We start from the raw sequence: 12,976 nt of genomic DNA, 5'->3' as shown, positions 1-12,976 counted from the left end.
TTAGTCCCGTAGTGCTTAGAGCCATTTGTAATAAATAAATATTTCACTCCCGATGCGGTAGCTCTTGTCATGAACAAATTCGAGGCATCAAAAAATCAGAAAATGGTAATTTTTTAGACGTTGAGATGATAGTAGTGTACTAACGTTCCAGTCGTATGAATACAGATGTAATGATTATGATCATACTATTGCTGTTACCGATGCCTGTAAGAATTAAATGGAAAGATGAATGTTACAGCACACAAGCTATGTATTTCAGGTCGCTGAACAATGTTAAGATGCACCTGAAATGCAAATGTAAAAAAAAAAGTGACTATGTACGCGGAAAATTGTATTAAATAATTTCAGTTTGTTTCATGATATCATATTAAAAATGGTGTACGGAAGTGATAACGTAATGATAGAAGGGAAATAAAAAATAATTATACTGTAATAACAACATTAGTAATAAGCAGCAATACCCTGCAATCCATACGAAGTTAAAATTGCTTGTCATTTGTAATAATAAATATTCACTTGCTATTAGCAGCGCGTCAGAGGCTGTAAATATTAATAGGATAGTAATCGCCTCTGACAGAAGTAATTAGGGCAGCTTTCATTCTCGCAATTAATGGAGGGGCGTATTACGCATTGCGGTTGTGTTAGTGTTTTTATTTTACGCAAAGTCACGCGACAGAACATGTTTCTGTAAACGTTATTGCAGTCTGCAGACAAAACTAGTTGGGAATTTCTTCGGAAAAAAATTACGGAACAGTTCGCATATAGAATAAGATATTCGTTTATTTAATACCCATCTTGAAATTAATGCAATCATATGTAACGCCATGAGTAGCGCAATAAATTAAAAGTAGCTCATATGCTGTTGTTTCTCCATAGGAAGTGTTAAGTTTTCAGGGTAAATGATCATTTGCAACTGCTGCTGGCAATAGTGTGTGTGTGTGTGTGTGTGTGTGTGTGTGTGTGTGTTTTGGGCGGGGGATTGTTATGCTTAATTTGTGATATTTCGCCTGTGTTTTTGTTGGCTTTCGGTTGATAAGACACAGAACTGACTTTCTGTTAAAATCGTTGGTTTCAGCTTCTGACATAAGCTAAATGTATTGTCCTAGAATTAACTTGTATTGATTTGTGGAGCAGTGAAAAGTTCACATTCCTCTAATGGAAATGATTATTGTTAGTATGCTATCACTTTGGGAAGCCATTCTGAATAATAGTCGTCGTCGTTGTTAGTATTGTTGCTGCTGCTGCTTCTTCAGCAGCTACTACTACAATACTACTACTACTGCCAGTGTCGTTAATCATTGTCACCAAGACCGAGCTAGGTGGCGCAGTGGCTAGGCACTGGACTCGCATTCGGGAGGACGACGGTTCAATCCCGCGTCCGGCCATCCTGATTTAGGTTTTCCGTGATTTCCCTAAATCGCTCCAGGCAAATGCCGGGATGGTTCCCTTTGAAAAGGCACGGCCGACTTCCTTCCCCGTCCTTCCCTAAACCTACGGTCGCAGGTTCGAATCCTGCCTCGGGCATGGATGTGTGTGATGTCCTTAGGTTAGTTAGGTTTAAGTAGTTCTAAGTTCTAGGGGACTGTTGACCACAGCAGTTGAGTCCCATAGTGCTCAGAGCCATTTGAACCATTTAGCCTTCCCTAAACCGATGAGACCGATGACCTCGCTGTCTGGTCTCCTTCCCCAAAACAACAACAACCATCATTGTCACCAATTTAGTATATAATGTTCCATGACTGCTTTAACTGTCAAAAATATTTAAAAATTGAAAATTTTGTTGAGATGTTATTTCATGCTTCTTCGTATGTGAATGTGTCTGGAACATCTCCAGATAAGTATTAGGCTTAACAGAAATCTGTCTGAATTTATTCTTGTTAGTCTTGGAAATGCACGAACAGGTGCTAAGACCTATTGATTGCGTTAACTATTACTTCAGCATATTCGTCATTATTTGCTAGTTATATGCAGCACTGTATGACATCAATACAATGGAACTGTTTATTATAATTTTTATAAAGTAGCGTATTAGAGAAGAATATGTGTTGTGAGACAAGTCAGTTAAAACTATCCTCGGCTTCTGGATTTATTTTGTATTAAAACGTTTGGAACATTGTGTTTTGCTATCAGTAACTGCATAAAATTTTGCTTTTCAGGAAAAAATTTATTATTTTGAAACTAATTTTCATAGTATAAATGTCTATGAAGATCATTAAATACAACTCCTTGTTTTGTTTCAGACCTTCCGACATGGCTTCCCATACCAACCAACGGCGCTGGCGTTCGACCCCATACAACACCTACTGGCTATAGGAACCAAAACCGGCTCGCTCAGAATGTATCCTTTCATTAAAGCGCCGTTTTTAGTTCACCTCACAGTACTATGGGTAAGTGTCCTCATACTTTTCGCTCAAGTTGAAAAAGATTTGGCGGGCAAATCTGACACGTAACTGGTCTATATCCTATAGGAAAAATATAGTGGTTGATTTAACCTAACGATATCGTCGTTTGATCACCATCATATTCTGCAAAACACAGCGCCTAGGTTCATTAAACTAAAAGAGCTAAGGAATTCAGCATTCCTCTCCATGAATAGGGGAAACATCAAGTTGGGTAGAACTCGGCATTCTGAATTATAAAAAAATGGTTCAAATGGCTCTGAGCACTATGGGACTTAACTACTGGTGCCATCAGTCCCCTAGAACTTAGAACTACTTCAACCTAACTAACCTAAGGACATCACACACATCCATGCCCGAGGCAGGATTTGAACCTGCTACCGTAGCGGTCTCGTGGTTCCAGACTGTAGCGCCTAGAACCGCACGGCCACACCGGCCGGCCGGCTCTGAATTATATTCAGGATTGTCACAGGGTGGCAGGATTGCGTTGTGTGATGTGTTGCTACTGCAATGAATAGCTCGGCAAGAAAAATACAGAATACCTCGCCAAATAACGAGCAAGTCACAGAAAAGTTTAATTTAGCCAATGTAAAACCCCTACAATCGCTTCGTCTTATATTAGTTCTAGAATGCCGTTAAGTTCAACATGCAACACAGATTCAATCTTCCCCATGCGAGTATGTTATCGTCAATAGTGCATAAATATTCTCACTTGTTTAGATTCGGAGGAGGGTCTGTTTTGAGGTAACAGATTCAGAGTGGAGTATTCATGAAACGCTAATATAGCCTATATTAATGCTGTATTGTATCCGTGCTATCAGAAGACGGGATTGCTGGTAACTGTTTTCTAACAATCAGATTTCGTATTGCAGTGTACACAGAGCACAAAATCAGGTACGCACCGGTAGGTAGATTCTTGTGTGTGTGTGTGTGTGTGTGTGTGTGTGTGTGTGTGTGTGTGTGTGTGTGTGTTCTGGAGTGGGGGGGGGGGGGTATAGCTTTACCAGAAATCTTAATAGCCACTAACGAACATCGAGAAGATATTTGTTTGTTCTGATTGATACTTATCAAGTGCTGTTAATCTTAAAACGAAGTTGTAACCCTAGCTTCCCCCTGTAAACCTCAAATAGCTGCAGTGGTTTTTTAGGTGTATATACTTAACCTTCTGTGTGGGATCCTTCTAAGAGGTCGTCTACACAGAAGCTACGCAACAAAGCGTTTGATGCCACTGGGAAAATGTTTCAATATACCAAAGCCAACTGTTGCAGCATCGAGTATCAAAGGTAGTTGGAACAGTCCCATAAGTGACTAGATAACATGTATTTCAACATCTGTTCATATGGTGATTACCGCTTTAGACTTACCAAATAATTAGTATCATCAGAATGGAAAGACATTTTAATACATTCACGCAGTGTCAACTAAGAGAGCCATATTAAAGGGGCGGAATTCCGTAATAATGGATAATAAACTTGCTTGAATAATGGGACCAGCCATCAAGTTATCACTTTGTGCTACTCCATTAAAAGTAATAAGAACCATTAAATAATACCCCTAACTTAGAAGTAGAAGTGCCGTCATTGAAACAGCACGATGTGGAGAGTAATACTTAGCACCAGTAGTGTAGTCAGAATTTGAAACGTCTATGTGTCGCACCTGAATATAGTCCCTCATGAGTGCAAAATATTCTTTTCTAAAGTTCGGCTGCCTTTTAAAACTTACGATGCTCCAGTCTTGGAGAGGCTTGTTGTGATCCACCTTACGATTTACACTCATTTAAGTCGTAACCGAATCATAAACTTCTCAGATTTATCTTGAGCTGTGCGTCGCTAAAAGTAAGCTCCACACAATTTATCCTGCGTACATATGGGTGTTAGTAGACAGTTGCTCTAGCTCAAGAAAGATTTGTAGCTTGGTGGCGAAGGTGTCACTTCTGACCAAACTAGTAGTGACTGAAGAGGAAGGCGCATGAATCATGCATCATCACCACCACCACCACCACCATCATCATCACCACCACCATCATCATCATCATCATCATGTATTGGTGAAGTCATCGAATTTAGTGTCGTTCTTCGTATGGTGGTGGTGTTTCTCCAGGCTTCCCGTACCTAGCAGGACACTGAAGAAAAATGGAGCGAGATGGAGCAGTGGTAAGACACTATACTTACAGTAGAGAAGGGGGAGGTTCAAATCACCCTCTGACCATTCAGATTATGTTTTTTTTTCATAATTTCACCAAGTCGTTTAGTGTGACAGCAGGGCCGATCTCTTTCCCAACCGGAGCTTGCGTACCATCTCTTATGACATCGTCGTCGATGTAACACTAAGGTCTTATCTTCCTTCCTTTCTTCAAACATCTTTGCACCCTGGGTTAGATGTAGCTGGGGACGCTTACATAAATCCGAGTTACCGAGGGGTAGGTAAAATGAGACATTCTGACATCTTGCGTCTATGAAACGAGACGTTAAGTTACTGTGGGACAGTACACAACTGTTAACCCGCTGACCTTGGTCCACATTTAGTTTTTTAGTGCGTAGTCCGAGCGGACACTCTGCACCAAGGCTGAAACAAAGAACATTGAATTTAAAATAAAAATCACGACTGCTGACTTACCTGATTCGCGCTACAGCATATGTAGTTAGCCGCAGAATTGCTCACTGCAGATGCCTCCATGCTACATGCTCTGAACAAAAGGAGACGCTGCACCAGGGCACCAGGTAGGAGCAACGAACGCAAAGTGCCACTAAGAGTAGAAAATGGGACACGTTCCAAAGTCTTACAGGACAAGAATTCTGAGAACAGCTACTACCTAGCGACTTCTATTAATGAGAATGTACTAGTAGTTGCTCTTAGATTTGTGTGTATGCCAACAGCTGTTAGAATCTCACACGCACATTACAATTGAGCCACACCAGATCTCTACCAGTTTAGGCTGGACTAGAGCTTGACGAATACGAGATTCCAAGCAGAGGGTTTGTTAGCGCAGCATGTTCTAAATTGTCTGGACGATAAAACGAAACATGGTGTGTGGCAAATCTTTCCATAAAGGAAGCAGACATCTTTAAAGGGAATGGTATACGAAGGAATAGTGTGTGTGTGTGTGTGTGTGTGTGTGTGTGTGTGTGTGTGTTTGAGATACGGAAAGGGTGGGCAACACGGAAGTATCAAAAGGCGCAAACGTCCTTTCGATCAGCACCACAAGTGTAGACCATTTGTCGTTTGTTATTTTACGAGCTAAGTAAAAGCGAGTCACTTTCGTAGCGTTGTCTGCGTGCTTTTGTAGTTTAAATCACCAATCTCTTGTGTGTTTGTGCATTTACGAGGCATATACTCCATTATATGAACTGTGTAATATGGATTTACGGCGTCTGTAGTGCCATTGTTTAGTATGGATTATGACTGCGATTGCTGTTTTTGGGTGCGAGCTATGTTGTAATTCCACCAGACACAGCTTCAGGCTTTCGTGCGTCCTGTAACGCAGCTAGAGGCTGTTACCAGCGGATATCACAGGGGTTGGGGAGGGGGGGAGGGGTGAGTGGAGGGGAGAAGACGGGGAATCCAAAGCACGTTCAGCACATCCCAGGCGTCCCCAATCGGTCCATTACTGCAGTCCGCCCGGTTACTGCCCACATTGAGGTTGACCCCTCACCGGTGCTCAAGTGGGAGGTCATTCTAAGGTGTGGCAAGAAGCGAAAGACTTTCTGGCAGACCGATCAAAAGACCTCCACGGTTTGTGTGACAAACAAGTATCTGGCGCTGTCTGTGGCTGATAATGATCCTGAGCCAGCTGCAGTTGTTTGCACTGTACCTGAGGATGCTTTTCGGCTTGTAAGGTCCGTTCATTTACAGAGGGTGGGATTGTTATGGTTTGGGAGCTCCAGTGTTCGGGGTGTGAGCGAACCCGTTTGGTATATGGCTGCCATGGAGGGGAAGAAAACCAGTGTGCACTCCGTGTGGAATAATCGCAGATGTGAAAAGGATAATTCCGAATACCAGAAATATCATGAAGTGCAGGCAGCTGCAGGTGGTGGCTCATGTCGGTACCAACGATGTATGTGTCTTTTTTGACCACAGGAGTGGTAAAGACAGGTAGTCTGGCTTGTATTACAAAGGCAGCAAAGGCACCATCTGCGGCATCGTTATTGTGGGGCGAGTAGAAGGTCAACCTCAGTCTCAGACGGTTCTGCGACTGTGGAGGCTGCATATTCTTTGGTTTGGGCCCTAGATTGATGAAGTGTCAGGATCCACCTAATAGATCAGGCGTTACTACACGCAGAAGGCGGCTACATCGGTAGCGGAAGCTATGAGGAACGGAGTGGGCGGTGGTTCTTTTGTAAAATGTGCTCCACAGCTCTAATATATTTGAAGAAATTTGACTTACCACTGTAAGCTGCTGTTAGTGAATAGCGCTGTATTGACCACTGGTTTCGGTAGGAGGAACCATTATCAAGTCTACATAAAAATCTAATATAGTAAGAACATCTTGGTAGAATAAGTTAACAGGTGAAACGTCATATCCAAGGTAACAGTTGTCTTGCTCAAGAAAATTAACATCAAAACCTTCTGTACGGCTGTATGTTCTCCAACGAAATAACACAGATTTGTAAGAGTTGTGAGACATCCTTGATCGGTTCAACATTTAAGACATCGTTGTTACAATTGACAGTAGAAGCGACCGTCGTGATAAAATAAATGAGCTAGCACAAAAAGATATAAATGTTCTTTTTCCCACGTGCTGTAACAAGAGTGGGATAGTAGAGAAAGTCTGACAACTGTTCTGTTAACCCTTTGCGAAAATTCTTCGATGTGAATTACGGAATAATCTTGCAAATCTGGACCTACATTAGGACATTTGTTGGCGTCCTCGGTATCAACGTGTACCTTTGTTCGGAGAAGACCGCCGCTACCGGTCACCCATCGTGGGCAGTCACCTGTTGAATGACAGGCATTGCTATTGACTATCGCAGATTGTCAAAGCGGATAGAAGAATCATGGTGCAGAAAAATCGTTCGCTTTATCTTGAGAAGACGACACCACCACCACCACCACCACCACCACCACCAACAACAACAACAACAACAACAACAACAACTGATGAACAGTCGTGTAGCCGCAACCATTACCTCGCTAATGGGTTCAGAAGCTGCTGCACCGCTGTTAACCACGCATCATAAGACACAGAGATCAGTATGAATTACTTTATTTTCTTACTGCTGTTTTGCCGAATCTGCCTTCATGAATTATGTTGTGGGTCATTTGACACAGAAATGGAACTCTAGTCCATTACATTATTGTTCAGATTGCAGTCTTAAAGTTATTTGGAGCGAAAGAAAGAGTTTTACGTAAGATAAAATGTAAAGCTGTTATCCCGTAGGCTGAACACCACAGTCCTTTTCTAGAAACGCCCCTATTGGAGATGGCGTGCCCTCGCCTTCCTCCGACCTTCGAATGGGCATACCCAGCAAGATACAGGGCGACTTACAGCTTAACGTGGACTCCTAGCCACGCAGCAGCTCGGCATTTTTCACGTTAACAAAATTTACCAAGCGTGAAACAAGTGATAAGGGACAGATAAAAATCATAGGACTGAGTGGGGTCAAATTTGGAGATCTTTGGATCAGGTTAAAGAAGTGACGCAAATGAGTACAACAAAAAGCTTTGACATGAAATTAAATTGGTTTGATTTCGTCACTAACGACAAACAAATCTAAATCTCCCCGGTTTTTTTGCTATTTTGTTTCTGTTCTAAACACTTTCAAGGTTTCATGGCTGTCCCGGAAAGATGGTCTTGCCAGTCCGTTGTCGTGCATCCTAACTGAAGTAACAAAGCTATACTTAATCTACTTAATAACCTCTTGCTATGAGGGGTCTCGGCATTCTACGATTCTTCGTACGCCTGTGCGAATCAGCACTATCATAATTATTGCTCTAAATTGTACACTCTGTTTACATCACACTGTACAGAACAACCAATTACGTACTGGTAACATTTAATATGAACTAACGTATACTGATGAGGCAAAACATTATCAACACGTGCTTAATAGGGGGTGTGTCCACTTTTTGAATGCAATACAACTACTATTCTGCGTGAGATTCATTGCCGAAGTCCTTGGTATGTTTCCGGAGGTTTGTGGCAACATATGTCTACGCACAGGTCACACAATCATCGTAAATTACGAGCCATATAGCGTCGCAGATGTGTTCCATCGCTTTCAGATTATGCGAATTTGGTGCTCAAATGAGTTCACTATCATGCTCCTCAACCCACTGCAGCACGCTTCTGTCTTAGTGACAGGGCACTTGTCCTGCTGAAACGTACCATCATGCTTCGGAAAGACATCAAGCGTGAAGGGATACAGGTGGTCCGAAATAATGTTTACGTAATCCGCAACTGTCATCATGCTTCCGATTACTACCACAGGTCCTAATGGAAGCCCAGGTGAACGTCCTTGATAAGGTAATACTGGCCTGCGCTTGTTTCGAGCAGCATTTTGCCTGGACCATGGCGTATCTGGACCCTATTATTGACCTGGTGTAACAAGGAACATGATTCATACGACCAGCCCGGCCCGTGTAGACCCATGTTGAACTATTTTCGCTGAACGTTGTGCTCTGAAACACTTTCCCTGCACCAACGCTGTAGTCTGTCGTCAGATCTGCTACAAATAGTTACCCATCCCTCTTTACAGATCGGCGAAGCCTCCGACCTCCATGTTTTGTAATGAGGCGTGGGCGTAAACACCTCGTCGCTTACTGTGGTTTCACTCTCTAAATGCTCACGACAGTAGCACGCGAGCAGACCAAGTGTGCCATTTCCGGGATGATCGTTCCCAGGCGCCGGCCCATAACAATCTGTCTTTTGTCAAAGTCATTTATGTCATTGATTTTTCAAATTTCCGGCGTACATTTTTACTAGAATGAGTCCCCATTTGTCTCCGCTACACTTAGGAACGTCCCTATCAGCGTCACGTGCCCGCAACGCCATCTGATGGCCCTCAGTCTCAGGGTGGGCAGTGGTCATAATGCTTTTGGCTCTTTAGTGTATATTGTTGGAATAAGATTGAGCAAGGACGTTACGGAGCTCTACTTTCCAGACTTTTGTGCATTTATCTACATCTACATCTACATTGATACTCCGCAAGCCACCCAACGGTGTGTGGCGGAGGGCACTTTACGTGCCACTGTCATTACCTCCCTTTCCTGTTCCAGTCGCGTATGGTTCGCGGGAAGAACGACTGTCTGAAAGCCTCCGTGCGCGCTCTAATCTCTCTAATTTTACATTCGTGATCTGCTCGGGAGGTATAAGTAGGGGGAAGCAATATATTCGATACCTCATCCAGAAACGCACCCTCTCGAAACCTGGCGAGCAAGCTACACCGCGATGCAGAGCGCCTCTCTTGCAGAGTCTGCCACTTGAGTTTATTAAACATCTCCGTAACGCTATCACGGTTACCAAATAACCCGGTGACGAAACGCGCCGCTCTTCTTTGGATCTTCTCTATCTCCTCCGTCAACCCGACCTGGTACGGATCCCACACTGATGAGCAATACTCAAGTATAGGTCGAACGAGTGTTTTGTAAGCCACCTCCTTTGTTGATGGACTACATTTTCTAAGCACTCTCCCAATGAATCTCAACCTGGTACCCGCCTTACCAACAATTAATTTTATATGATCATTCCACTTCAAATCGTTCCGTACGCATACTCCCAGATATTTTACAGAAGTAACTGCTACCAGTGTTTGTTCCGCAATCATATAATCATACAATAAAGGATCCTTCTTTCTATGTATTCGCAATACATTACATTTGTCTATGTTAAGGGTCAGTTGCCACTCCCTGCACCAAGTGCCTATCCGCTGCAGATCTTCCTGTATTTCGCTACAATTTTCTAATGCAGCAACTTCTCTGTATACTACAGCATCATCCGCGAAAAGCCGCATCGACCGATTACCATAGTTCTGGTCCCTTCGGTTACGAAAATTAAGGCGGAGCATACTCCCTAAAATGTGCCGTAAATGCACAAGCTAATACTTCGTGTTACGGAGTCTGGACCTGTTCAGTCACGCGTTTCTGAGTGCCACTTCTCAATTTTAAACAAATATTTCGCATAAGGATCATGACCACAAATCATAAACACCATGCTCTGACTTCGGTTAAATTGTTTCAATTCTATTCTTTCCCATTCATCAGCGATTACCGAATGAAGTCTTCTAGCATACTCAAAGCATCGTTCAGTAGCCTGCAGCCAGTTTAGTCATGAAAGCTCCGTAGAGTCCAAGGCGTATACTTGGTTGCACTCGCCCCGTTACATTTATATAGCTTTAGAGTCACATTCGATGTGCCTGTACACTCTCTCTTAATTTGACTATCACGTTGTACGCACGTAAAGCGTGCAGCGGTGTGCTTAATCTGAAGTTCTGGCGGAGGCTATCAAGTTGGTAATAGATGTTGGAACATCACTATTAGATGTTCGAGGCGTGTATAAAGGTCGCTTGGACTGATAAACACGATACGCGTCGATAGCAAGGCAAGAGTACATAAAAAACCACTGTAGGCAATGCTTCATGGAAGATGTTAAATGGCATGATCATTGATACCTGTTACGTATATACTCGGGAACGATGAGGGAACCTATTGTCCGATCAAGCTCATCCATCCGTTTGCTTACAACACTCAACAGGTGACGTAATGCACCACATCATCACTCTTGAAGTGTGTCAAAAGGAATTTATGAATACACTATTGACCTGGTGGTGCTTACGTGACATACCCCTTCCAACCCAATCCCTTCGGCCCACTGTTTTTATATTGCTTGTCCGCAATCGTTCTGAACATACTTGTCCAACTAATCCGCTATGGAGCAGATGTATATTGTCTCTGTTGTGGGTACACTTGAGCGCCAATGGTAGAGAACAGCTCCCCAATAGTTAAGACTCCCGTGCCGTGGAGTCCACTACAAAGCCAAAGTGTGCATACATGTTTTGGATGGATGTTTCGGATTGACTTTCTCAAGAATAGCTCAGTATGAGAAATGAAAATTAGGCAAATGCAAAGGTATGACGATACTACCACACCAATGTTTGACCGCGGGACAAACTTAAAAATAAGGGGTGAGTACTAAACAGTCCCAATATTGAAGAATAAAACTACTTACAGCGAAAAGGACACCAGGCCCTAACGGAATTCCGTTTCGATTTCGCATTGAATACGCCGAGGAAATAGCTCCGTCGCTAGTTCAAATTTGTCTTGCTCAGCGAATTGTCTCTTGTAGCTGGAAAAGAGCACTGTTCTCTTCTGTTAACAAAGCAGATAACAAATCGCATGCAGAGAATTAGAGATCAATATCGCTGGCGCCTGTCTGTTGCAGGCGCCTACGGCAAATTCTGATCGTAAACTTTGTGATGTTACTGCTCGAAAAAAAAGAAAAGAGGAGAATCTCTAAGAATCAGCGAGAATTCAGGAGAACAAAGCATATGAAACACAGCTTACTTTATTCACACACGATGCCTTGCAAACAGTAGATGCACGTGAACAAGTCGATTATGTCTTCCTACTTTTTCGAAAGGCGTTTGATTGTACGATATCGTCGACGACTGTCGAAGATACAATCACTGTGAATATCTTGGCAAGTATGTGATGGGCTCGAGCAATATTTGACTACTAGAAACCAGTACGTCATACTGGACGGCGAATTATCGAGAGCAACAACGTAATATCGCGTGTACCCTAAGAAAGCATATTAAGATCTCGGACGTTTTCAATGTACTCTACTTGACAAAAAAAAAAAAAAAAAAAAAAAAAGCGAGGCACGCAGAAGACTTAGTCGAATGTCAATGTAACTTCGTACAGATATGTAAATGATAAGAGCTGCAATTATCTGTGATAGGTCGAATAACCACCAGTATGCATTAGTTTCGTTCGTGTTTAGTGTTGTCACCAGGTGTGTGAAGGTATATAAGGGTCGTGAACAGCGTCAGATGTTGAGTGCTCAATGTAAAGGACACGTAGACGCCACATACTCCTGTGATACTACGTTATCAGAACGTGGCGGAGTTTGAAAGGGACCTCATTGTGGGACTCCATTTGATCGAATCGGGCAATATCCGCAGTTGTGGGGCATTCGGATGTGACAGTGGCCCGATTTTGGACTCCACGAGAACGTGAGGTCAGGCATACTGGTCGGCGAGATTCCGGTCGACCACGACTGACCACCACATGGGAGAATCCCCGTATTGTGCAGCGAGCACGTTATTGTAACTTCTTCACATGTGCGCCTGCCATCCGAGAAAAAGTAATGGACTCTCAGCAGCATTTTGTCATCCCGCAGTGCTGATTAAAGGCGTCGTATTGTGTTCAGCGTTTCTGCACCAGACCGGATGACCATCGTCAGCGAATATGGAGGCGTCTTGGGGAGAGATCACATTCTTATGGTGTGGGGAGCGATCAGGTATGACTTCAGGTCACGATTGGTTGTGGTTGAGGGAAGTCTGACGGCACAACGTTACCTTAGCGTCCTCACTTGTTACTCCTCATGCGACAGCACCATTATGCCATTTTTCAACAGGTAA

The 12,976-nt window shown here is 43.1% G+C and overlaps 1 protein-coding gene across 4 annotated transcripts in view; it reads left to right on the top strand.

The window, feature by feature from the left end:
• Nucleotides 1–12,976, top strand: part of LOC126470469 (syntaxin-binding protein 5) — a 1,027,167-nt gene that overhangs the window by 214,201 nt on the left and 799,990 nt on the right. For all 4 annotated transcript variants that reach the window (XR_007586213.1, XM_050098331.1, XM_050098330.1 and 1 more), the window contains exon 2: nt 2,241–2,338. Coding sequence is in view for 3 of the 4 variants with exons in the window: in XM_050098331.1 (XP_049954288.1) it covers nt 2,241–2,338 (98 nt within the window). In the remaining variant the exon portion in view is untranslated. The remainder of the gene's footprint in view (nt 1–2,240; nt 2,339–12,976) is intronic.

The sequence above is a fragment of the Schistocerca serialis genome, chromosome 3 (assembly GCF_023864345.2).
Source record: "Schistocerca serialis cubense isolate TAMUIC-IGC-003099 chromosome 3, iqSchSeri2.2, whole genome shotgun sequence".
NCBI classification, from domain to species: domain Eukaryota; kingdom Metazoa; phylum Arthropoda; class Insecta; order Orthoptera; family Acrididae; genus Schistocerca; species Schistocerca serialis.
This window is presented reverse-complemented; position numbering and strand designations above follow the sequence as displayed.